This window comes from Boleophthalmus pectinirostris, unplaced genomic scaffold, assembly GCF_026225935.1.
Source record: "Boleophthalmus pectinirostris isolate CB_2022bp ecotype Guang Dong unplaced genomic scaffold, ASM2622593v1 HiC_scaffold_15, whole genome shotgun sequence".
NCBI lineage: Eukaryota > Metazoa > Chordata > Actinopteri > Gobiiformes > Gobiidae > Boleophthalmus > Boleophthalmus pectinirostris.
Genome location: NW_026571070.1, coordinates 19065297 through 19093064, shown reverse-complemented (window position 1 = coordinate 19093064; position 27768 = coordinate 19065297). Strand labels below are relative to the sequence as shown.

Sequence of the window (27768 nt, the reverse complement as noted above, 5' to 3'; positions counted from 1 at the left end):
TCATACACATATGGTGACACAATTAAGGGCTGCGTTTAAAATGGACTAGCCAAGTGTAATTAAGCATGGGCTATCCTTACAGGCAAGACAGGATAAAACAATAGAGATTATAGCAACTTATACTTATTATAGCATTAACAATAGAATATAGAGATTTTTCCATTTTATTTTAACGTATAAAATATTTCCTTATTATAACATTGCAACAAACCAACAAATTTGTGTTTGGCAATATAGTGTTCATTGGCCATAGCCAAAAGCTTATTATTGTGATTCATTCCTTTACCTATACATCAAAAACATCCATCATGTTGCCCGTGTCATATACTGTAAAGACTTTGACATAAACTGTAGCGTCTAAAAGGGTTGTTTCGATATAGGTAATACTGAGTGCCTTATATTATATAGCCTAAAAGCAATGAGTGGGAGCCTGTACGTATCTTGAAGTCACCATAGTTGGTCAGCGCAGCTATAGCCTAATGTTATTTTTCCCTTGTTGAAAACGCTCTTCTGACAACCTGAAGCCTAAACTACATACTTCGTGCAGACTTTGACTTAATCAAGTGCAAGTTATAAAAATTATTTGCCATTTTCAATGTGTCCGTAGCTCCATAGGCCCCATAGAGAACCAGGGCCCCCTCCTTTGCCTCCCTTTGTTCTCTTCAGCTCTAATAGGTTTTCCCCTGCCACACACGATTCACTTTTTTCTCTTCTCAGCTCCCCATCCCCCACACCCCCTTTTAGTGCAGTGCCCAGTGTCGAATGCTGCATTTGAGCAATTTGAAATTAAAGCAAACAATGGGCAGGCACTCCCAGGGACCTCTCGCTCACCATATTACACGGAGGACGCTCGTGTGCTCTTGCGCATTATTGGCAAGTCATTACGTTTCTCTGGAAACCGAGAGCGGGAGCTTGCTCAGACGAATCGGTGATGCAAGCAGCAGCTGAGTGCCTAGAATAACATGTGTGTGCACTCGGGAGCATCCTTGGAAACAACAACAGTATTGACAGGTCCACTGTGTTCAACATCTCTCTTGACTATCTCTTATTTTGTGGAAATACATGGCTACACTTTTACCTACTGAACAGAAGATATTTCGACGAAAGGCAGATGATTTCTATGGCATGCACTTGCTATAAGCTCATAAAGTTATTATTTTCTTCAAATATTTAGACATAAATATTCACTTCAGTGACACTGGCATTACAGCTCTCTGAGGACTAAACTAACTACATTATATATTGCTTTTTTTGGCTAAAATAGTTGGGAAAATCATGCTGGCCTTAATGCAAGTTAATAAGAATAGATAGGTCTGCATTTCGTCAGTTTGGCCATTTGAGCAGGTTTCCTGCCAGTAGCAAGATTTGCCTGTAAATCAAACACGTGTTATGGGCAAATGCACTCCTACTTATTTTTTTTACAGGATTTTGTTTTGTTGTTTTTACCATATGTTACCGATATGAAACTCTAAAAACAAATCATATTTGCCTTGTACTTCCTGGAAGAATTCACGTACACAACGTGCCATACGTCATTACGCACTTCCTGTTCTCTACGACGTCCCTCTCTCGTACTCGTCGTAGCGCAGTGAAGTGGATGTTTTGGTAAAAATTACTGCATTGGAAGGGATGTAAACACGCTTTAAAGATGACACGTCGATCGCGTGGGACTTAATATGGTGTAGCATTGGAAAACCGATCGTCTTCATTCCAGATTTTGGCTTATCTTTATATCGTATTCCTCCGCATGTCCGCTTTCTTCGTAGATGGTTTCCAGCGAGCGTTGTCTGGCGGCGGACGACGACTTCTCGACGAATAACATGAAGGAGATGATAGGCGGGTGCTGTGTATGCTCAGATGAGAGAGGCTGGGCGGAAAACCCTTTAGTTTATTGCGACGGCCATGGCTGCAACGTCGCCGTGCACCAAGGTAAGATGTTTGTGTGTTAGCTCGGCTCGGGTTAGCCGTTAGCTCAGAGGCTACTTAGCGCTGTATTGCTGCAAGGTTATGGAGCTGTGTGCAGCCTCCGCCTGCCCTCAGCAAGGCCAGGCTGAGGTCAGGTCTTCAGCATCTATGATCTATTAGCATTTATGATCTAGAGCGTCCTCTCAATCCAGGATTGGAGCGATTATGTGTACTCTGCATCTTTGTGTTGTTCAAACATGAAACATGCACATTTTAATGTGAAGTCACTAAAACCAAAAAAGACACAAGTGATATCTGTTATGTTACACAAAATGTACCTACAGCTAATAAGACCAATAACAGATCATAATAGCAATCGTGTTATGACACATGAAATGTCAAAAACGTGGCCATAGTTTCTGTGTTTACAAACAGCAGCTAAGTGTCACTGCACAGTGCACACATGCACAGTCTCCAAGCAAGTGGATGTCCTAATGTCAGAAGTACTTTATTTATTGTTTAATAGCTGTTAAAAACGTCTGCATTGCCCAAACCTTTTGCTTATGAATACCCTTAGGTATTTTTTAACATAATCTCAGACACTGTAATTTACCATTAAATATAATAGCATTTCAAAATGTACAAAAATATAAAATGTAGTTATTTTCAATAGATTAAAATTATTTAAAATTTTGACCTTTTGACCTACTTCTATATTTTCAATAAATTTACTCATTTGGCAAACAGCACTATATAACATGCATTAAGAATAACATGCATTAAAGAGAGCAAGGACTATCTGCTTTTTATTCATAGGCTAACTTTTAAACTCCACTCCACTTATTCTCATTTTTTTATTATAAACCTTACAAATTGAAAACAGCATTATTAAATCATTAATGAATACTAAAACATTTTACTAATTTACTTTTTAAAAATTCATTATTAATTTTACCTTTTTTGTTTATTCAAATAACCATATGATCAAGCTGTGATGATATAGTAACATCAGTTAAATATAAGCCACATTTGCTTTAAGATTGTCTGAGATCTTCCTGTTTTCAGATGGGCATTATTGACAGGTGGATTAGCCAGTCAGGGATACACATGGTCCATCCGAATCAAAACAAATCTGGCTGCTTACCAGAAAAAAAAAAAAAAACATATCACAAGGAAGGAGAGTTTCTACAGAATTAGTGAGTGAAATATTAAACTCTGTTCATTTGAGGTGTCATGGGTTTGATTTTGTTTGTAAATAATAGATGACCAATGAGCTCTTTTATTTCACGTCACTGAAAAAAATAAATCTGATTGCACGATCATTTTTAGTCGGGCTCGAGGCACGAACCAGGTCAGGCTAATGTCCATTTGTATAAAAAAAGATGACGTTCTGGATTTGTCAGGCAAACCTCAGGTCATAGGTCATAGGTCATAGAATGCTCTATGTAGCAATCAAACAATTTAGATATTCATATATACTGACTACAATTAGAACCCAGATGTGGATTTTTTGTTTTTTTTAGCTGATACTGTCTTATTGCATTTGTCCATTCATATAAAGCAGATGTAAGTTTTTATTGTGTATGATATAATTTCTGTATGAACCTCTCAGTACGATATGTATTGTGATATTGTGAGAATGCGTACAGTATTATATATATTCATATATATTATACTGTGAGCATTCACACAATATCGCTATATCTGGATAATAAAATACTTCTAATCAAATCTATTATAGATGGGCTCACGATTTATAGTTTTAACATTTTCTTGCTCCGTAAAGCACTTTGAATAAGGCCCTACTTTGTATTGTGCATTTCCCTTGCTTACCCATTAAATAAAACTGCAGTAAAGTTCCTATTATTTTTTTCAACATCAGAAAATATGTGAGTCACTGGCAGTGTTCTGCAGCGTACCTTGTGCTGTTGGTATTTTAGAGCAGCACTGTTGGTCTGAACTCTTTTAGCCTGGACTTGACTTTATTTTTGATGGATTTCTAAAAAAACTTTGTGTCATTTTGCCAAGCGAATTCTCATGCTGCTTTTATTTGAAGAGGATACATGCTCTGTGTTTCAGCAGAGCTAATGCTACTACAGTGCTGTTCTTCGTGTGTCTCCTTTTCTCTGTTAGCACTTGTGGTCTTGGGAAAACCAAAATGCATCTGGGATTTAAAGCAGCTTTCCTCTTTATCTATTCTCCCATCTTCAAAAACGCTGACAAATGCTGTGTTGTTGTTGATGCAAGTGTGGAAAGCGTGCAGCGTGCGATCCTATTGGCTCAAACTGTGGCACAAAGGAACATGGTATATGTAGCAGTTTTTCTGTTTTGAATTATTTTAGGCACAAATGCACTGTTTGTATTTGACAGCATTACTATGAAAGTGGCAAATACTAAGCAAAATATTATTGGCAATTTTGTTTAAAAGTGCACTGAAGTAGTTTTCTGATAGCTTGGTGGCACCTGCTTGTTTCATGGACAGGGTGTTTTTTTCTGGAATGTTTCATAGTAAGTTGCATTCACTAAAGGCAATAATTGAAAAAGAAATCAAACTTGCTCTTGTCTTCATGGAGATGGATAGGTTTTATGCCATACTTTGAAACATTCCAACAATAGCAATAACATCTCTATGGAGCGACCCTCCACCAGAAAGGTTGCATAGTGCACCTTTAAAAAATGTGCAGAAAATAAAGTAATTTCTAAACCATTTTAAGCTCCTTGCCAAATGTTTGTGTATAATTTTTGTACAGATTTTATGTTCACAAGAAGGTAGCAAATGTTGCAGTGTTTTTTATGCATGCCTTTTTCTGAAAATTAAATTAATTAATAATGAATTAATTAATTCAAAACATGAACTAAATTATAAAGCTCACCAATTCAGGATAGGATGATATTCCTACTGGTCATGTAGGACAGATTTAGTCCAGGGAGCTGCATATGCAGCAGCAGCAGCCTATCTTGCTCTGGGTGAGAAGGGGCTGAATACAGAAAGAATAAGATCATGCCAATATACGCTGATAATTTCACCTTGTGTCATAATGTAACACACCTTAATTAAATATTGAAAGTGAAACATGAGCACGTGGTGGATCTTAAAGAGCTTTACGAACAGTGTGCTCCATCAGCACAAGAGTCAGAAGAAGAAACGGCGAACTGACCTGCACTCAGTACAAGGGCCCAGGCCGGTTAGCATCACCTCTAGGTCGAAAAGTGGGCATGAATGTGTACAAATAATGTAGAGTTCCCAATCCATGCAGGCTGAAGTCTGTCTGGATATGCATGTTTGTTTACAAGTTTATACGTGGATTTAACACAAACTTGCTCCTTGTCTCTCTGTATCTCTAGATTAATTTTTGCCTCATCTCTGAAAACCCTGATGCAAGTTTTTGGACCGAACCGCCCATTTCCATGTCAAATAATTTTTTATAAGTCACAAATATAACATAGAAAGTCATACACGTAGCATTTTGTACGTGTTCATGTTTTATAATGAGACCCTGGCAAGGCTGTTCATTGTTAAGAATACATGTTTACAATTTTTTTCAGTGTATTTGTGAGTACTTAAACAAGTGAAATGTAATTGATGCAAGATAGTTAGTTTAATAGTACCTACTGTGGAACATTCCAGGCAAAGCAATAACACTCCTTCATCGGAAATGTTACGTAGTGCACCTTTAACTGTCTGGATTTTATAAATTATTTTATAATCATCCTTATCATATTCACCCAGCCTTTGATTGTAATTCAACATTCCTGACATGGTCAACACTGAAAGAGGTGTTAAATGAAGAAAAAAAGAGAGACAACATAATGCAATTTATAAGCATTTATAAATGCTTCTTGTAATGGTGATAACCACTGTAACAATTGATATCTGTACACATCTGTACACATTCAGCCCCAACTTGTTAAAAATTATGGTTTCTAATTTGGTTGGGAGTTTCTTCATTTGAACTCTGTAACCTGAGGATATTTTGTTCTCTGAAATGTGGATTATTACCAGTGGATTATGAGCTCTGGTCAGATCAGACATAATCTGAAAATGTGAAGAGGTAGGCTATTTACAGAGTGCTGCTTGAGCTGCAACTTAAAGTCTCAGCCTCGCTCCCATATCTAAAATCAGGTCATTACATTAGTAGATTGCTTATCATTTCTATCAATCAAAAACACAACACATACATCAGATGTTTTATTTGTAATTGTACAAAAACAGTGTTATTACAACATTTAAATTTAGGCCATGCAAAAAACAGTTCGCCCCTACTGTTAGACACTAAAGTGCACCTAGTTTTGGTCTTGATAAATTGACTCTCTTGATTCACTCAAAAAATTAAAATGTGCTCATTGTCTTTTTTAGCTCGAGTTATGCTAGTGTCCCCCCCATTGTGCTTGATGCAATGGAGCCTCTGGTTGTGCCATAGTATTTAGTGGTTGCCAGGCAAATCCAGAATGAAATATTACCTCTGTATTTGTTATAAAGAGGGATCAGTGTGGTCACCACTCCCTCAGTTACGCCTCGAGCTGGGCTCAAACACAGCAATCAGATTTGTTTATTTCAGTGAAGTATGTGAAAGAAAGGGACTCATTGGTCATCTACCTTTTTGAACAAAATTAAATGTATATCATTCAGATTAACAGAGTTTAGTACTTTGCTCAATGATTCTGCTGAAACCCGCAATGTTTTTCAGTCTCATGTAATTTTTTTCCCTCGTAATCAACCATTTTGTGTTGATGCTTATAGACCATGTGTATCGCTGGTAGGCTAATCCACAGGCCAATCATGGCCATCTGAAATCAGGGAGTCACCAGATTCACAACTTCATAAAGAATTGAAGATACACGTGTCTTCTGGATCTCAGGCAAATTGACTGGTAGTCCTGTGTTTAATATTCCTACGCAAATGAACATTGACACAAAGTGTAAAATTAAGCTTTAAAGAGGGGGTATTATGCACAATTGAATTTTTTTAGCTTTCTGTAAAATTTTACTCCATCAAAAACACGCCTCAAGAAGTTTTAGATGCCATCTAAGTATATTTGAGTAATCTAGCAATCTCTCACGCTTGACAATTTTCCATAAAAATAAGAAAGCAGGATACAAAACAATGCACTAGTTTCATTAGTGGAATCCATGCCTGTTGTGTTATGATGGCACTCTGTGTTATGTGTTAGCAGTTAATACCCCACAGAAGTGTAATACCCCCTCTTTAAGAGAATACTTGATATTTGCACTGCCGCAGTTTCTCATGTCAACACTTGTGTTGAGGTTCATCATCTCTTTAATGAGATTAGTGTTGGGAATGTGTATGTGAAACAGACTTTGTAAAAGATGTTCGTCTGTTCGGTGGGGCGTGTGTGTGAGATCTTATCTTGGATGTGGTTTCATAAGGAGTGGGCTTTACTTTGAGAGTGCTTAGATGTGGTTGTGCTCATGACACTGTTTTTTTGCAGCGTGTTATGGCATCGTGCAGGTGCCCACTGGGCCATGGTTCTGCAGAAAGTGTGAGTCTCAGGAGAGAGCAGCTCGTGTGGTGAGTTACAGACACCGCACATCACTTATTCCCCCTCTTTAAATTATATTGCATTATATCTTGTATTGCACTGTGGTATATGAAACTAATATGCCTATGGAACAGGCAAAGAGCACAATTTTACATGTGAAATGTGATAAAATGAAAATGTTTATAATAGAGTAAAAAATTATTTAACAGAATCTGTCTCAACGGTCTCAATTACAGCACCACAGTCGAACACATTACTTAAAGCCGCTGTGCTGTACCTGGTTTTTACTGAAGCAGAGCTATTTCAGTTTGCAGTAGTCCAAGTTATACCACACTTTCCTCACGTATCCTAGCATCCTAGTTATTATCTGCAATGAGTTTATAAGTGCTTTTCAGATTTTTTTAAATCCAGCATGCAAACATCATACTTCTTCGTTCTCTGACAATAAAATGATTTATAATTGGTTCCACATAGCACACATAGTGGACTGATTTTGAACTTGAGTGCTTTTGGAATATATCTGAGCTAGGACAAAGCAAATGTAGAACAACTACATGGAGAAAATACAGTACACCCCCTTTAAGCTGTGCCGAGCTCATGTTGATTATCTCATCGCGTCACGTTTCAGTCCAATGCTGGCACAAGCCGCTGTATCAAATGAATTGTGACCAGAGGATTCATGTCAAACACACAGCACTGCCAGTTTTCACAGCCTTTCACAGATTTTCACAACTGCACTACACTCGCAACATTTTCTGTCGCCCGTGCCTCCCCTCGCTCCACCTTCCCCACCTCCTCCTCCCTCACCTCCTCCTGCCTCAGCCAAAACCAGAGGTCCAGTCTGGACACACTTTGTCTGGTTTCCATTGCGTTTCACCAAATGGTTTTTAATCCTGATTGAAGCTCTCTGTAAGATTATCAGTGCTGCATCCTTCTGGACCAGCTGTGTCAGACATGTTTATTTGCAGCGGTCATGTCAGGATAAGATCTAACAGATCTGGGAAGAAAATTATATGCAAAAGGACAATGGAAGAAATTTAAAATACAGTAATATTAAAATTATATGCGTTATAACTGTAGACAATTCACGATACTACTGCAAGAACATTTTTTACAACAATATTTGAGGCAAGGGTGTCTTAATCTACCAAATATTTTATCAGTCAACTTATTATTTTATTTGTATTTTTAGGATTTATATGGATCATAGCACAAAGTTGGGAGTGATCGTTTATTCTATGTTTTCACTTAGGAAGATGCTGTTTGCCCATCCCTCTGTGTGTACAGTAGTAGAGTAGTTTTTGCATGAGACAAGATCCTCATATTCTGGGAGGTTTAGCCACACTATTTTAGTCAATTAATTGATAGACAGGGAATGTCTTCTAATTACCAAATAATTCTTGAACTACAGCTCTATACAAAACAATAAACAAATGTTTTACAGTTAAAATAATGATCAATTTCTGCTCTGTGTTGAATTCATGTCTGCATTTCTTCAATAGCACATTATAATTTATTTTATTAAAGCAGGGGTGTCATAGTTTGTATGGCCCAGGAACCAAATCTGGCCCTCAAACCATTTTTGTTAGGCCTCAGGGATCTTGCTGAATTGGCCTATGTGGTCATAGGCTGTACTTTAATTGTGCAATTCAAGAGTTTTTATCACTGTAACCCATCTGTAACATCTTACTGCATTGTGATACAGAACTAAAATTAGTGTTTCAAGACTTTTTAAAGGTATGGTGGCTCAGTCAAACCTGTGTACAATGCACCTATCAGAAAGACTCACTGTACTGACCATAGGTTTGTAGCCCTCAGTGAAAAATTCTTGGACACTCCCGGCTTAAAGGTTCATTGTAATGATTAATTGTAAGTGTGTTAACTAGGGTGTGGTTCCGTGATTGTTTATTAAAATTAATCTATAGCTAATAGAGTGAAGGACACAAAACCATTTTGACAAGGTTGTGTTTGTGCACAACATTTACCTCACTGACATAACCTCACTGGCAGAGGTGATGAAAGCACATAGAAGAAGAGCAGCGTCATGACTAATGATTCATGTTATTGCACATTAACAATGCAAAGTGTATGTTGTGCAATAGCAGCTGAAGAGCAGTTTAGGGAAGTTCACACCATAAAAAAGTCATCGCCGCAGGACTAACGGCGTCCTCAGTGGCATGTAGCATGTAGCAGAGATGGAGCAGAGCTGCCTGGCTCTGTGCCCAGTAGTGCGTAACCTGCTGCTTCATCCCCTGCTGTGGCATATTTGTCATAGCTTTGCGCTAACTTGTGCTATTCTACCTGCAGAGATGTGAGCTGTGTCCGCACAAGGATGGAGCTCTGAAGAGGACAGACAACGGAGGTATCTCACACTTGCCCATTCACAAACTGTGGCTTGTTTTGTCATTATGGACTTTTAGTGGTGTGAGCTTGCGGGTTAGAGTTATGTCTCCTCTCTTGCTCTGTACGTCCATGTTTTACGAGTGTGTGTGAGTGTATGTTTATGAGGGGGCGGTCCCGGGATGGGTATAGTGCGTGGCCTGTGAGGAGTCGTCTCTAAGGGTTCACCGCGGGGTCAGCTCGGTGGAGACTGTAAATATTCTGTGCGTATGTGTGTGTGGAGGGGAGCACAGCTGTGGGATTGTGTCCAGGCCTGCAGGGAGGCATCAGGACAAGACTAACACACACCGTTTTACTACTTTCTCTTTTATTTTACCCTTGCCATGACCCCGCTCTCCCTCTCTCCTGCCTTTTTAGCTCCCCATCTCTCTATCACCATCTCTCTTTTCTCCCCTGCACCCGGAGTTCACTTGTTGATCTGTGTGGTAGTGTCTGTTATTTCAGGTGGGACAGTAATAAAGTAGATTGATGGGATTAGTTTGAAACGGGCATTTGATCTTGCATTTTTACTTGTGGTGGTAAGATGGATTGACAGTTAGTTGTAACTGATGACACAGCAAACATAGGGCTGGGCGATATGTAAAAAAAAGGGTCTTATTTAAACAAATTAAATATATTAATTTCCAGAACATAAACAATACAGGCTTTTAACCACTGCCTTTTAACACAGTTAAGTGAAATTTCTTCCTCAAAGTCTGAAATCAAATTTGATGAATTGCTTGAATCTACTTAAGATACATTTAGGCCTAGCTTTAATGTAAATTAAACCTATTAACGCAGAGTACAAATACGCTGTGATTATGGTTTGCAGATACAATTGACACTGGTGCAACAAATACTTATCCTCTAAGAATAATGTTCTATGTTAGTTGACGTGCATCACCCTAAATTCTTTTCAAGATGCTGTTAAGAGCCGCAAGCCATTTTCAACAACTTTGTGGTATGTTTCCAGGCCTTTCAAGTTAAATATCACACATACATTTTTGATGGTTAAAGATCAATGATGAAAAACTACATGCATGGACATATCCAACTTTGGGCCTTTGTTGAGTCTGTCTGATAAGAGTGATGTCATTGTACGATGTTAAATGGGGCTGTCTTATTGCATATTTTATGTTATTTGTTCTGCCTGTATTTCTTGTCTTTGCTGTGGTTACAGTTGAGGAAATGAGTTAATGATTTCGACTCATTTAGACCAAGGAAGGTCATCAGAGGCCTAATGCTTGTAGGGTTAAGAGCGTGAATGCTCGATTAGAGTAGGAAGCCTTTGCCTCTTTTATAGTCCTGTTTTATAGGCCTCTTCCAGATTCTTGGAGGGCCTTCAAAACAACAACATGCCCCCATTTCACACTCGCTCCCTCCTCTCCGCTCCGCCCCCTGCCCTCCTCCCACCGTCCCGTTCACCAGGTCAAAGGCAGGCCACGGGTTCAACTGTAAGTTTAAGCCTGTTTTTGTTTCCGCTATGGGGGAAAAAACAGACACCTCAGGCCAGGCTCCCACCTCTCACTGACCTCTGGTTCACCTCAGCGGACTCCTCCTCGGCGCGTCGTCAATTCTCTTGCCACTTTGCCATGCCCTGCTGTCACTCCGCCGCCCCCACTTTGTCTTCCCTGACAGGCAGCTGTGTGTGTGTGTGTTAGGCCTCAATAAACAACTACTTAGGTAGATTAACTACAATTTACAAATTAAAGCGTTTTACGACTCCAGGGTTGAAAAGTTGAACTGGAGATATTTATGTGCACTATGTGGTGGTGTCAAAACCATGACTGGCATGTTAATGCCAGGTCTAGACCCTATTTAATGCTTTTTATGCTGATATTTATTCCCTTTTTTGTCCTAAAAAGCTGATGGTCCCTCTTGTGTTTGCAGGCTGGGCCCACGTGGTGTGCGCTCTCTACATACCTGAGGTGGAGTTTGCAAATGTCTCCACCATGGAGCCCATTGTGCTCCAGTCAGTGCCACATGACCGCTACAATAAGGTAATGACCAACTCACATTATTGGTCCATAAGAGTATAAAAAGGCTTTGGAATGGCCATCATTTTCACAATTTTTTGGTAGGTTTGATTTTTTACTTCTGTATCTGGCTTTTGAGAAGGTTAATTGCCAAAAAAAAAAAAAAAAAAACAATAAATGAAACTATTTTCTGACCTTTTAGTTGGAGTTAGTCTGGTTATATTTCTACATTTAGAGCAGAAGCACAAGGTCATTTGTCTCTTGTGTAACTGTTGTGTAACTTGATGATTCTTTGTACTTGGGCTTGACGATAACGATTTTTGTAAATCTCGATTATTAAAACTGAATTAATCAAATTAATTGGATTAATTTACTCTACCCAACCCTACTTTGTACTCAATATTCTTTTCTGTTCCTAGACTTGTTACATTTGTGAGGACCAGGGCAGAGAGAGCAAAGCCGCTACCGGAGCCTGTATGACCTGCAACAAACATGGCTGCCGGCAGGCCTTCCACGTCACATGGTGAGACCCACTGGCCTCACATTAACTTCATCAGACAAAGACAAGGCCTGTTTGTGAAGTCCCTCGCCCAGAGTCATGACTCCACAATGTTATGGATATTTACAACCTGTAACTGTAGTACTATTTTCTCATGTATATGACTTAAAGTATAAATAAATGTTATACCTGGTTTAGTCCAGGCTACATCTTGAGAAACATTATGCAGTGCACAACCATGGTAAATTGTTAGTTGAAATCTGTCTTGTTTTTTTTTTTTTTGTCTTTTTGCAGTGCCCAGTTTGCAGGCTTATTGTGTGAAGAGCAGGGATCAGATGCAGACAATGTCAAGTATTGTGGATATTGCAAATACCACCACAGCAAATTGGTAAGTGTCAACGGGTTTTGTGAGTTTACTAATTGCATGATTTAAACATAACATAGCTCCTAACCAGGCAAGCATGTTATTATTTTTTATTTGGCCTTATTTCTTCTTTCTGGTAATGCTGAAGAATGGATTGTAAATTGAATCATTCTGACCACTGGCTTTGTTTACTAGATTTGGAAGGGTGACTAATTTTCTATGAGACTCTGCCCAATTTTTAGGTCATTCTTGTATTATTAACACCATGCATTTAGAACAGTGGAGGATTGCTTTTGTTGTAAGGCTAGGCTCAGTTTATACATAATTTCCACTACCTTTGTTCACTCTGGTTCTTCTGCACAACCCTTTTTACACAGGCTTTTCAAACTGGTGCTCTTATTCCACTGTTTGTTTTTCTAAAAATTGGTGTCTTGGATCTATGCTATTGGCCACTGTGGCCTTGCAATCACACTGGCTGGGAGCGCTGTGTAAAAGGGGCCTTTGTTTTGGCACACCATTTTGACACCATTAATTTATTGTTACACACTTTTTTCACATGTATTACACTTCCCCAATTGAATTTCTCCTATTTCACTCATTACTGTCCTTTCTACTCAGATCTTCTGCTGATCTTTTCCTGTGACCACTACATACATATTACTGAGACCAAGCAATATATTGTTTTTAATCATGTTGCGAGGGGGGGTGGGAGTTGGGGAATGTAAAATATCTTAATGTGGCACTTAATAAGTAAAGAGAAATCTGATTAATAAATAGCATAAATATTTGGAAACTTATAGAATTAATGTATTTTGTCTCTAGTTATGGCTCCCTTTTTCCTGATCACTAATTCTCCTGTTATTCCTGAAAATATGATTCAAGTTTTATCAGGGACACTATCAAACACATAAAAAGTGGAATATGCCTGATCTGTTGTGCTACATATGGAGACTCTGGACTTGCTTTATCAGCACACACACTGCACAGAGGGCCAGATGACATTTGGCAATGTTAACAAATGCTGATGGAAGGACTCATGCTGAGATATTGATCCGGGGCGAATGGCTTTGGATGGTGGGGCATAATGTCATTAAGCTGGGATTGTATGGATGACAGCGATGCACGAGAGGGAATCAATGATGAAGAAAGCAATGTTGTTAGCTGAGGGTTTTCATAAATTCAGCCTGATGGATGTTTATGGCGTGTTAGCAACATATGGCGTTTGACCCGAGTTTCTCAAAAGCCATTTTGCAAAAGTTAATCATTTCAGCTTAAATATTTTTGTCTTTGTGCTTGACATCCATTTCTCTGTACGAGTTTAAAAAATCAGAAGTTTTCTGAGCATTTCGACTCAAGGGGGAGTAGCCCATTCGCGGTTTAAGATAACCCTTTACAATTAAAATGTATTTTTACCTAACTGATAATTTTGTACATTTTTTACACAATATATGGTATGATAAACGGTAATTTTCTGTTGGAAAAATGGAGGGGCAGGGTCATCTCTGCCATGTAAATCTAATTATATGTGGTGTAATTATTGAATTTAAAGTGGTATTAGTTTTACTCCTATTATGTTAATCTGAAATACTGACTTCCTAGCCGTTGAAAAAAGTAATTTTGCCCGGAAGTGTGCTTGTGTAAAACCATTACCTGTGTGTAAATAATGTAGCTATAATTTTATTATGCACTTCTTTATCACTATGGCAACGTAGTGTATACAAGATTAAAGCAGCCTTGGCTCAAATTGAAAAGGCAAACCACAAAATGATGCATTCATTTTTAGTAGTGTGATGCCTTTTATTTTGCCCAGTTTCATTTTGTGTAATGCCTAGACTTGATTATAATATGGTATCTTAAATTTGTTTTTCAAATACAGTAATCTGACATGTCAATTGTCTTGAAAATTGCTATTATTTTTTTTAATAATTAAATATTTTTTATTATTACTGTTTTCTTTTTATTTAAGTCTTTTTTAAAATTTTAGTTCAAATTATCCTTAAATGGTTTGGTTTAAGTCTCTTTTGTGTGAACTTCATCCAGTAACGTGGAGTTCCTTTTTACTTTTTAGCGAAGGAGCAGGGGCCGTGGTAGTAGGTCTCAAAGCTTAAGTGACTCTTCCTCTCAGTGTTTGGATAGACCCTCAGACAAGGACAACAAGGTAAGCCCTCAGTCCTGTGTATACCTCCCCTCCATAAATGTGCCTCTGCAAGAAACCATTACATGCCTCACAAAGCGGCAGTAGGCTCCAACATAAGGTACACTCAGATCAGATGATCCATGCCCTCCATTGACCATCCCGATTCACGGACTTACCATTTCTGCCTTTTCCACCTTCTGTAATTTTACTTTATTTTAAAAAATCTTTGAGTGTGTTTAATAATTTTATTGTGTATTTCCTTTTACAAAAAATGCTTTTACAATTAAATTGCTAGAATAATTTAACTTTTAAATTTTTTTAAGCATGTGGACCTTCAAGGATTTATTTTAAAGGAAACAGCCATAATTGTATACAAATGGTTATAATTATTATCATTTTATCTCTTACATTTTTTGGCAGTAATTTAAAGCTCTAGGCTCAAAGATATGCATGTAGCTACTCATTATTTTTATGTTGAATTGCATGTGTGGCTGTAGAATTTGCTCAATACTGCTGCAAAATTCAAAAGGAAAAACCTTGAATTTATTCAATCAGAGTTGAAAGGTGATACCATAGCCTTCTACTGAAAGACCTGGGTCTAGTTTTTCTGTTGTATAATATAATATAGTTGTAGTTGTGTGTGTGTTGGCAATGCATCTTCACCCATCGGTGACTATTGACTCCTCAGACGAGTAGAATATTTGTCTTTGAGTTAACCATTCAGTTGTGTCATGCAATGTGTCACTGAAAAAGTGTAAAAAATTGTTTCTGAGGTCATATTTTTTCCATTTAGTATTCACAGTTCATATGTCATATATGTCTTTGTTCAAATTACAAATCTGAAGACTGACAAGAGCCTTCTACTGGTAAATAAAACAGAAGCAATTTCAAAATTAACCTCAAATTATTTTCATCCAGTGTTTATTTTAGTACAAGCTTGCATTAAAATGGAGTTTCTCTGTTAGCCATTGTCTAGTCTTCAATAGCATCTGTTGACCTATAAAATATATATAGAAAAATTTCACTATTTAAATCTTATTTATTCACATTTTTTTGTTTTATAGGCCTAATAATATAAAAGAAATCAGATTAGTACATTCCAAGATCTGTAAGGTCAAGGAGTATGCAAAATCAGCCATGACATGTAGGAACTGTAATAATAGTAGTTGTTTAATGGGAGAAAACCAAAATATCTTATTCTATTGATTTTAAGTCTCTACCAAACGTCATTTTTGGTTTGATATATCTTTGTCAGAATTCCTTTTTATATATTTGATTTCCATAGACACAATACATTTTCCAGACAAGTCAAGAGTACAACCCCCCCCCCTTTTCTCAATTTTAGTGGCATTTTACCCACTTCAGAGTAAATATTAAAGAGAACAATGGATATTTAACTTGATTCAAACAGTAATTAGCCAGGTCCAAATTATCCTTTCACCTGCTGTATGGCATTTATTGGTTATTGTCTGTCGCAGCTCAGGCTTTTATTAATAGTGGCTGATTTGCATTTATCAGAGCCCACTCCTCTCACTCAATCAGACACACTGCCTCTGTATCCACATTGCGGGTCAGGCATATCTGTGTGTGTGTGAGCTAAATATGAGGCTCAGATGGATCCCCTCCTTGTGGTGGACCCTCAAGTCAAACTGCAGCAGCCCCCCTCCTACTCACACTCACACTCTCACACTCACAATGGATGGTCAGAAAATCGAGCAGGAAACAGCACAGGGGAATTCCTGCCCGGCCAGGGAGGATTATCTTCCCTTTAACTTCCTGTTCCTCTGTTTCCCCAAGTCTTCCTCACCCCTCCTCCCTCTGCACCCTCACCCCGTCCTCTTCCTCACTACCATTGTGTTCAAATGCGCGCTTTTACATTTTTGTAATGATCTTGATCTACAGGGTATTAAGGCAGATTAATGGTTATCTGTGACTGTGGTCTGAGCTGACCACTGCACAGTTTTGTTTATTTAATGACTCAGGGAAAGTGCACAATATACACTATACAATCGTTTTAGCAGCTTTTGTTTTATAGAGGTACCAATTGGACTAATTGTATAATAGCGACTAGGGTTGCAGGACATATTGCTAAAATATAAAGCCATATTGCAATATATAAAAATACCTCAATATGGCTGACACAGTATAATCAATATCACAAAAAATAAATGTAATGCAACAATACAAGGTTCTTCATTTTAAAGGAATGTCTTTTTTTAACAATAAACAATTTAATTCATGATTTTCCTCTCCAAGTCCTAGACTTAGGTTGGTGTTGGATTTTATTTTTATTCTTGTTTTTTTTTTTTTTTGTTTTTTACCTAGTTTTGACTTGTAAATGGAGGTATGTGCATGTTTATTTTAAATTTTACTGAACTTGTTCCAAAAAGTATATTAATATATATCAATAATATCATTATTGCAAATCAAAACACAATTATTGCATATTGCATCTTTTTCTCATATTGTGTCACTAATGGTGACTATTTCTGTGTTTTGTGTCCATATGCCATACATCAACAGAAATACTAAATAAATGCTACAGCTATTTCTTTCAGTCAAAAATTTTTTTGTGTGAAAATATCTTTAAAAAAAAAAGTGAAAAGTCATGAACTTTCACTGGAGGGGAGATGCACTTCATATGTATTTCCACATGTTCTGTATAATTGTTAAAATTAAGTTTCATATTAGTCATTAGCACCACAAAGCCTCTGCTCCTGATAGGCTCCCGAAAGCACAAAGAAAAAGACTGTTACAAATTTCCTGGTGATGATTGACTTCTCCTGTCCAGGGGCCCACCACCAGCCTTAGACATAGACAGAGCGGGCTTCAGACCACTGTTGTATTGCTCATTGTTGGAGGGATTGCTGATAAATTGACGCAACCCTCATCCCCTGTCTCCACTCATATTTAGCTCAGTCTGCCTCAAAGGCCACTTGGACATGTCAAATGATGGGGCTGCTAACGGTCAGCTGCATAGAAAGAGGGCAGAGGACACTTTAAAAGCCTGTGTCCCTGCCTGTATAATCAATTGACCTGATTGATAAGGGTGTGTCAGAGGTACATTGTGTGGCTGTTGTGTTTCCCACGCCCGGTGCTCCTACTCTGGCTCTGTGCGTACGTGTGCGTTACCCGAGCCCCTCTGTGCTGCCTGCGTCCGTCAACACCTTCTCAGGAATGTTAATGAAAAACAACAAGGGAATCCCCAAGAACTGACCCCTCAATCTCTCAACTATCATTGTTTTTGCAACGAATTTAGAGCCTTGAGTGCAATTACAGTTTATATTCACCATTATCATAGAATTAGAATTAGAATTTATACCATACTTTAATGAACTGCTCAAGAAATTTTGGCTGATTTGTTAATCATACCTGTTAAATTAGATGTAACTGTTCTTGCTTTGCTGTTAAAATTGGTGGCAATAATTTGGCTGTCATCTAATTTATTTTGCTTTCAACACATTTTTAAAGAAACTAAACTTGAGTTAATGATTTTACACATTCGGAGAAACATGTTTTCTCCATCTGTTCTTAAAACTGTTATTGCTCACATCAGCGGAAACAGAAAGGGAGTGCATTGCTTTGGAGCTGCCATCTCCTCAATGAGCCGCTGGTGTCTGTTAACTGCAGGAAGTGTGGCTAAACTGTCACCAGTCTCCAAGAGCTCGTCCCACACTGAGACCCTGGGGCAGCACTGGGGAGGGGGGAGCGAAAGAGGGAGGGAGGGAGGGGTGGTTTCATTTCCAGAGCAGCCCCATGCAGACTCTCGCTGCATATTTTCACTGTCTGTGTGCTCGTGCTTGCTCCTTTTCTAGTGCCCACAGTTGCGCTTGTGTGTGAGTTGTATGCACCTGCCTGCCCCGTACACGTGCACTGAGGTGTGATTGTGTGGGACGGGTGCATGAGGTGCAAATGCGCTGGCACCCAGTCGCCACCTTGGGGTGCAGGGAAGGGTGCAGGAGCTTGGTGTGTGCGAGCGAAGGTGTAAATTGAGCTGTGATGGTCCAAGAAAGAAGATATGATTGGATGAATCGATGAGACCTGGTGTGGTTCACGTGAGGCACTTAGAGAGTGGGCTCTGAACTGCAGCGTGCGGCATTCATGTTGCTTCCTGCCCCTTTTTATCTGTCTGTCGTCGCGCTCTTTGTGTTAGTAGATCTTCAAGCTTTCATCTCAGACAGTCCCTTTGAAATTCAATGCTCCGTCTTTCCCTCTCTATTCAAAACACATACTCACACTAGCGCCGTTTTCTGACTATAAGCTAATAACGCATGCCTTAGCTTTTTTAAATACTCAGCTATAGTCATGTGACTGTAAAGTCTCTTAAGATGCCTTTAAGAAGCATGCATTCATCTACAGAATAACAACACATAATCATAGAAAGAACATAGATTGAAGCAGTGTGATTTGTGCAGACATATGCACACATCTATGAATGGGAACAATCAATCAAACTGAAGCTAAAACACACAAAACATATTTTGTCCTTGACCCATTTTTCTTCATGTTCCTCCTAAAATTGACACAATGTCTGTATTTAATTAAACAGTTTTAAATCTTTTACCTGGGGATTGTTTGATGTGTGGTAATGGAGTGAACTCTTAACATTTTTCATGAAATTTCTAATTGTGAGCTTTTCTTCAAACTTCTTTTGACCGCTTCTTACACTAGCAGCATAGGTTTAAAGAGCAGTTCATAGGAGGTCTATCTTTCTGCACTCGTAACTGCACTCATGTCTCAGACAGCTTCACCCATCTGTTTCCTCTTCTGTTTCTCCCCCTGTTCAGAAACACAAGGAACGGGACCGACACAAACCCAAACACAAGAAGAGCTCCATGGACATGTCTCCCTCCCTGGTTCTTCCAAACATCATGGTCCCAGAGAAGGTAAAGATGCACCCTGCCCACTGTGGTCACTTAAACATTGTAGCTAGTGTTTGGAAGACTTTCTTTGCCTTGAAATTTTGACACTTCCTTTTTCAGACACCGTTGTTTAGATACCCTTTGTTCCATTCCTTCCTGCCCTCCCTCTCTTATCAGCACTTTATGTCTATCCTGGTTTTGGTCCCACAGAACTACAACAGCACCAGCGCAGGTGGAGGAGTGCCCTCTCTGCCCACATCCTCTCAGAAGAGATTAGAGGACAGTGCAGGACGCTTCACCAACGCCAACTTTCAGGAAGTCTCTTCTACCTTATCCAGCAGTGGCTCCAAGGACAGTCTGTGCGCAGATGGAGGCAAGGCCGCGGCCGATCAGAAGAACAAGAAAAACAGCAGCAGTACTGGGACTCACGTGGCTGGACAGAGGGGTGGCCGCAAGTCTCTCACCTCCTCAGGGAAACCCCTCCCTTCTGCTGTGGTCACCATGGCAACCTCTTCCACATCTGTGTCGGCCTCCACAGGGCCTTTCCATCAAGGTGAATTAATGACTGTAAATGACCCTCTATGTTAATTTTCCTACCATCGGGATTTAACCTGCTGTTAGCAGAAATGTAAACCTCTGGATAATAGTTGGTGATACCTGTAGTTGCTTGAAAACTTAAAGTACATATATTTAAAAAAAAAAATAGTCTCTTCTGCCAAAATACTGTGGAAATGAAAAAAAAACAAAACAAAAACACAGCTCTAACCGTAAGCTATTGCTTTTATCACAAACCTCCCACAATAATAAATAGAAGCAGCTATAGAATTAAAATATATAAATAACAACTGAATCAGCTGAACATGCTAATTAACGTAAGATAATTTATTTTAAACACATTGTGTAAGTGCATATATTGTGCTGTCATCACAACAGCATTTTGAGCTTAGTCCAAATAGTCTATTTTTGTTTGGTTGTGATAGCTGTATTTGGTGTGGGTGGGCTTCAGGCTGCTCTAATCAGTGGCCGTCTGGCAGTGGACCTGCACAGACAGTGAGAGATAGCCCATGTGGGGAGGTCAGGACCTGAATAGGCCCTGTGCCGCTCTCAGCCCCTGTGTTTTGTACCATCCCCACCTCCAGACCCTGTCAGGTGTGTGAGTGGAAATGGGATCCGAACATTTGTGTCTTCATTGTTACACACAGGGCAGTGGGTAGAGCAATGGATGCATTTTCTGTTAGTTTCTGTTGCCTTTGCCTCATTTTGATCATGCAACTTGATTCAGAAAGCTATAAATGGTGTGTGGAATGTTTTCCTTTATTCAAATGTATATTTCTATTGATGGAAACATTTTTTGTCTATGATCATTCTGATTTCTTTCTGCTTCTCATTATTTTAAGTTATGACTAGTATTTATTTTATTCCGTATTCTTCTTTTAGGCCTCTTGTTGACTAGTGCCAACAAGACTCAATCTGCCTCGTCCGACTTCCTCAGTTTTACAGACTCCTCGTTACGTCCTGGAGCTGGCACTACATTCTCATCCCCTCCATCATTCAGCAGCTGCCTCGTCAAACCCAGTTCAGAGAGCACAGGTTCAGATGGGACAACCACACTGTTTGGTTCTCTAATGTCTGCAACCACCGCCTCTGCAGGTGATGTGATTCAATACCTTAGTATAGATAGTATAGATGATTATAGAGCAAATAATGTAAATTATGCCACACTAAATAATAATAATGATAGTGATACAGTTAAATATAAGTCTGGTCTCTTGATTTATTTAACAGTATTACGTTTTGTTATTGCTCCTGACAACTGCTTTTTGATCATTTTAGTGGGCGGGAAACTGTATGAAAATTCCCACAGTCACTCTGCGAGTGAGACGACAAGCCTCGGTGGGTCCACGGGCTTTAAACGCGCTCAGCCCTCTAACTCTGGCCCCACGGTAGGAGGGGCAGACGACGGAGTGAAGAAGAAAAAGAAAGGAAACTGGAGGAACCGCTTTGGGTCGTGCTTCAGCCCAGATGTGAAGCCCCCAGAAGCAGCTCCCTCCCTGAGCCTGCCCACGTCTGCAGCCAACAGCTCCTCCTCTGTGTCCTCTGTGCTCTCGGGCCGGCCCGGCTTAACGTCCAGCGGAGGATTAGGAGTGGGGGCTGGAGGGGAGAAGGGGCTGGGGGTCATGGGTGTCGCTGGCATTCAGAAGTCTCCGGCACTCCTCAGGAACAGCAGCGGCCCCACAACTGTGCCAGGTAAAGTGTAATACATACCACACTGCTGTGAACTAAGCACAAAGTATATATAATATAGTTAATGTGGTTATATATGTTCATAAACATATGTGTGATCATGGAACATTTGATCAAATACACATTAGCGGCAATGGTGCAAGCCTCTCTTTGTCCAGCCCATTGACTAGTGATGAATGAAACATAAATGGATATAGACTGCTTCTCTGCAGAAAGGTATTACCATTGAGCGTCTCCGTCACAAATGGCAGGATTGGACACACCTTTTCACTGGCTGCTTGTGTGAGCGTAGCTCTGGTATTTGCCGCACACGTGGAAGTGGTCTGTATATCCTCTTTTTTCCTCATGTTCTGTTGCTTGGCAACTGTCTTTATGCTTCGGAGTTCCCTTGGAGCACCCACATCCTACAGCTCTTCTTTCTTCAGAATTACCCTTTTGTTTCCCCTGCCTCGCCTGTGTGCTCTTACCTGCCTTCTGAATCCTAACCTGTTGATGTTTTGGCTGCTCAACACTTTGTATCTCTGGCCCTAATTGCACATGCAGTTAGTTCATCTGTGGAGGACAATGAAAAGGGTCTCTCTCAGCAAAATCTATGAAAGGAAATATGCAAAAGCCTTTATGGCATTTATTCATGACTCTGACAAAATTTCAACAAATTAAAAAATTCAAATAATTAATTCCATTTTACTTAGAACAATTTAATTATCTGTGCCTGTTTAGTGTTTGAGTATATATCTATCTTGAGCTTTTCATGCGATTTTCTGCTTCACTTGTTGTTGTCTGTCGTAGAATTTAGGGCTTAATGTTTCTTCAATGCCATTGTATCTATCTGCCTTAGACTGGGCATCTTGGCCACATCTGGAGCTGCAGCAGTTCTGTGCTGTGGTTGAACCTGGAGTGTGTGAGAATCATGCTTCTTGTTTCTACTGTAAATATTTAGCCCAAGGTTAATGCAGGGCAGTGATGGGGAGGATCTCAGCGTCTCCTTCGCACTCTCATTCACGGAGTCCCCTGTGCTGATGGATAAGCATAGACGGTCAACTTGATAGATATTTGTGTGTGTGTGTGTGAGTGTGTGAGTGTGTGTGAGTGAGTGTGTGGGTGTGGCGGTGGAGGTTATATTTTGGCCAGGTTAATGTTTGACTGGGGGGGTCACTGATGGGTTGCCAGAGTCAGTGGAGTGAACGCTGTGTACAATGTAGCAATAGAATATTTATTTAGTTTTGAATAGAAATTTAAAATCACACAAACCAAATATTTTTATATTTAAAATGATTGTGAAACTGAAGTTATTAAAATATAAATTAAGGCTTCGTGAAGCCTTGGAATTATATATAGATTATAATATTATATGGTAATTTTACCTCTAACCCAATTCCAGACGGCTTATGACAAAGACACTTGAGATGCTGGGAAAACCAGTATTGTATTCATTATAATTTAAATCCCCTCATGTGTATTCATTTCTTTTTTTTTTTTAAATTCTTTTTTTTAAATTGGTTTGCGGTTTTCTTCACACTTGAACATACTTGTGTACATATTTTAATGTGTACATATTTTGAAATGATACAAAATATGTATGTGTGTGTGTGTGTGTGTGTGTGTGTGTGTGTGTGTGTGTGTGTATATATATATATATATATATATATATATATATATAAATATAATGAATTAATCCACTTGATGTAAATTGTTTAAACAGTATACATTTTCAAAATAATATAGCTGCAGCCGTGCTTTCTCTCTCACACACACACACACACACACACACACTCTCAGCCTGCTGTGGGTGATGTGCTGCGGACACACTGCTGTCTTGTTACAGTGGAGTGTGTTTTGTGTCCAGAGCTGCACATTTCTGGGAATACCAAATGTAGCCACATGTCCACAGTGTTTGTCTCCACATTCCCTTTTTAAACAGTGATTAAATGACTGTCTCCACGTTTGGAAAACAAGCGCGGCGGTCCTGCTATTCAACATTGACCTGCTACTCACATGGAAATTTCCCTGTAAAAGTGAATTAAAGCTTTTTGTTAGTTGTTAGCTCAAGTTTTTAAAACACAAGTTCTATTGGCTGTTGAGGTAATGCCAGCTTGAACTAATCACAGTAAATATTCTTGAAACATGCAGAAATGTTCTGAGTGAAAAGAGACCAGACCTTTACTACACTCTGACATCACAGACTATCGCTCACTCCTTGTTGTTGATTTAGATGTTGCATATCTAATATAGATGTGTACAAACTACTATTTAGAATGTAGTTCATTATTCTGATTTGTTATATTTAACAGCCAACATTTTAAATTAAGATTGCATTTATATTCTATTATACAGTGGACATACTTGCAGTATTTGCAAGTATTGTATGAATATTGAAAACAAAATATTAAAAAAATTATTACCTATGCATAAAGTATAGACAAGATAAACTTGAGAGTTTTGTAGTGCATGAGCTGGCTCTGTGCACTGTGTTAAACTGTGCTAACTGTTGGTTCAGCTCTAATCCAGCTGCGGCTGGTATCAGTTTTTCTGGTGCATATTACAAAGCGTTATAAATAGTCTGTCGGCCCATGTAGCATTTGTATCTCTCTCTCTCCTCTCTGTCGCTCGCCCTCTCTCCTCACTCGCCCCTCCCATCCTGGCACAAAGATCTCTTGTTTCCCCAGTGAATGTGTGCTGCCCTGAGCCATTCAGGCTTTTGTGGGACCAAGGGGCCCTGGCTCCCCCTCCTCTGCTGGGGTCAAAGGGGGGCAGGGGGGCTTGTCCCTGGGTAGTGGGCAAGCACTGGGTTGTGCCGAGGAAAGGCAGGAGATAAGCGACCGGAAAATGCCTTAAAAAAAAATCTGCATTAATGTAAATGTTTAATGTTCCATTGGGCCATGGGAGCACAAAGAGACAATGTCAGAGTAGTGCAAAACTGTTTCACCAGTTTACCTTACCTGTGCTTACCTGGGAAAATTTAGACAGGTATTTGTAACAATTCTGCAATCCTTTAATGTTGTGATAGACAAGACGGTGGTCAATATATTTTCTCTCCCCTTTCTATTACGTTGAGCATAGACATAAGTGTTTTATGTATATCTTATCATCTGCTTTCCCCCAGGTAATGTAGCTCTACATTTGCGACATGTTGTTATAAGTTTTCCTGACAATGATATCGTTGGCGTCTTCTCAATTCAAACCAGTTGCTTTGTGATTCCCTTCTCATGTAATGCTCTGACTGTTTCAAGGACACACTTCTGAGAGGATAAAGAATAAAAACCCTGTCTAAAAATATATCTGAAGCGCTGATGTGGGCTGTGCCTCTCCACAGGTGTTTTCTCTGGTGCTGAGGGGTCGTCGTCGGGGGCAGCCGCTGTCGCCGGGGGTGGAGTCGGCTCAGAGTTGTCACAGCAACAACAGCCCACGCCTTCACTAGCCCCTCCCTCTCCATTCAGCGCCACAGCCCCGCTCTGCAGCACGGCACCCACACACGTGAGTCCACAAACATACACTCAGTCTACATGCTACAAAAACCAATCACTGCAAGTAAAAAAAACTCACATGAAGCTGTGAGCGGCATGTCACAGGAACAGTACTAAACAACTGAGAAATTATTATACAGTGTTTAGAGGTGCGCAGAAATGATGGTCCCCACACTGGTGACTTTACATTTTTTTTAATTACATTATTTTTATATTAGAAATTACTTTTTAGAAACCAGGTGAAACGGACAGTTAGTATAATGGGTATGTTCTGAATGTGAATGTGACACACGCAAAACATAAAAGTACAATGTAATATTTAATTAGTGAAGTAGATTTCTGTGTATTTATTAGTATTCTAAATGCTCTGATAATAAGTAATAAATAAATGAACTGATTCCTCCTCTGGAATTCAGCCACACCTCGGCTGCATCTCTGCATTATACAAACGGTGGGAACACAAATAAACTAGAGCCGTCTAATTAGACATCTCCTGCACCAAATCTCTGAATGCTTTTATTAATCCAGAGCATGTTAATTATGTGCGAAACGTGTGAGTCTTGACCTTGTGTGAAGTGTTTTCTTGTGTGTCTGATGCATACACCTGCACAGAGCCGAGCGGCCAATTCAGAGCACCCCACATTTCTCTTCAAGTATTTATTATTCTGCAGCCTAATTTAATAAGCACCTTCAGGCTCGTGCTGTTTCTCCATGATGAGCAGTTTTTCTAAATGGTAATTTATAGGGAGGAATAGCTCACAAGTTGTCCTTTCCACTCATTTCTAACTGGTGTATTTTGCTGTGTGTGTGTGTGTTTGTTTTATAATTGTGACATTATTTACAATAAAAAGCCAGAAATATTAAACTAAAAATCATCATTACAATTAATTAATTTGTAATAAATATATAATGGTTTAGTTTTTCTTAACTACACTTTTCATAATATAGAACATATATTTTTTAAATATATTTTTCTCTTTATTATACAAGACAAAATTATGCCTGAGGTTTTAGTTTCTTATATGAATGATAATGAATTTTGCTTTGAGTACATTTAACAAACTGGGATATTTTTCTTTAGTCATGCAACTCTAAAGCTCTGCATGACCCTCCAACTGCAGCCCATTCACTTCCCTCTCCCTGTTGTCTTGTGATGTAATGACGAGAGACAAGCGCCTCAGTGGGACGGATGGAGCGAAGGGAAGAGGAGAGGAGGGGGAGGGCATGTCACCCCCCCTCACAGTTAGTATACGTCGAACAGGAGAGGCCCAGGGAAGCATAGGATATCATGCCTATTTAGAGCATGTATAGGGCATTTGCATCTGTACTTGATTTACATTGGAGATTTAGAAAAAAATGTTTTGCCTCAAATCTTTCTTGGATTCACAAAATTTTTTGTACTAATTAATGAATGATATTCATATAAAAGTGTAGTGTTTTTTGGCTGGTTTTTCTTGTCTTATTTCCTCTAACTTATGGCAGCTTCCCCCCATTGTTTACTTAACAAGCACCGTTAAGTAAACAATGTACAGTAAAATGGCATGACTAAATCCAAACCATATAACCATATAACTGACAAGCTTTGAACAGTCAGTAGAACTTATGTCAGTGTGTGTGTGTGTGTGTGTGTGTGTGTGTGTGTGTGTGTGTGTGTGTTCGCACATTATTATTAGTAGTGAAAAAAGTCTTAGCTTGCAGGTTTTGGTCATTAAAAACTTCTAAATTAAAGTAAAGTAATTTACTAAACAAATAAAATTTATACATTTCATAAAATTCATATTGATAATATGAGAAGTCCAAGAGTTTGACTGGAACATCTTTATTGGCCAAAGAAAAAAGTATGTTGTTTTCAGTTTGCTCAGCCTCAGTTATGTTATTTTAGGTCTGAAATATTATTATAATTTAAAACCCTCATAATGCTCCATCCTGGTCCTACCCTCACACCTCACACCCCACCCTTCACTTCCTGGTCCTTATTTGGGAAATGCCTTAATTGGATTAAACGCTATGCATCAGAAACACTTTGTCAGCATGTCAACGTGCTGTTGGGGTGCAGAGGTGCTCGCAGCGCCGTGTGATACCAGATAATGAGCGGCTGCTATAATGTACTTTTTATTTTATAACATTGACATTTGTTTAGTATGCTTCACTACTAAAGCCTCATATTTATCAGGCATTTTTTTTACTTTCATCTGGATAATTTATTAAGTAATCACTGTCATATTCAAATGCAACATGCCCTTTTTATTGGACAGTGTTACAGAGTTTGTCCTAATTGTATTTTTCTCATTGGTGTAAAAAATAATCAATATAAATTAGACACCTCCTTCAGTTAATGTAAAATACAAGGATCCAGTTCTACACTGTGTATTTTGTTTATTGTGGAAAACATAATTTGTTCTTATTTCAACTATTATTAATATTCGATGCACAGAGT

At 39.0% G+C, this 27768-nt stretch overlaps 1 protein-coding gene across 4 annotated transcripts in view; it reads left to right on the top strand.

Annotated features, from left to right (window-relative positions):
• Positions 1-1529: 1529 nt before the first annotated feature.
• Positions 1530-27768, top strand: part of mllt10 (MLLT10 histone lysine methyltransferase DOT1L cofactor) — a 34549-nt gene continuing 8310 nt past the window's right edge. For 2 of the 4 annotated variants that reach the window (XM_020925535.2, XM_055150778.1), the window contains exons 1-12: positions 1530-1929; positions 7356-7435; positions 9714-9768; positions 11676-11785; positions 12181-12284; positions 12555-12648; positions 14693-14782; positions 19549-19647; positions 19834-20176; positions 21061-21273; positions 21457-21870; positions 25181-25341. In XM_020925535.2, coding sequence (XP_020781194.2) covers positions 1767-1929; positions 7356-7435; positions 9714-9768; positions 11676-11785; positions 12181-12284; positions 12555-12648; positions 14693-14782; positions 19549-19647; positions 19834-20176; positions 21061-21273; positions 21457-21870; positions 25181-25341 — 1926 coding nt within the window. In that variant the 5' untranslated portion in view covers positions 1530-1766. The remainder of the gene's footprint in view (positions 1930-7355; positions 7436-9713; positions 9769-11675; positions 11786-12180; positions 12285-12554; positions 12649-14692; positions 14783-19548; positions 19648-19833; positions 20177-21060; positions 21274-21456; positions 21871-25180; positions 25342-27768) is intronic. The other 2 variants (XM_055150779.1, XM_055150777.1) reach the window with 2 other exon arrangements.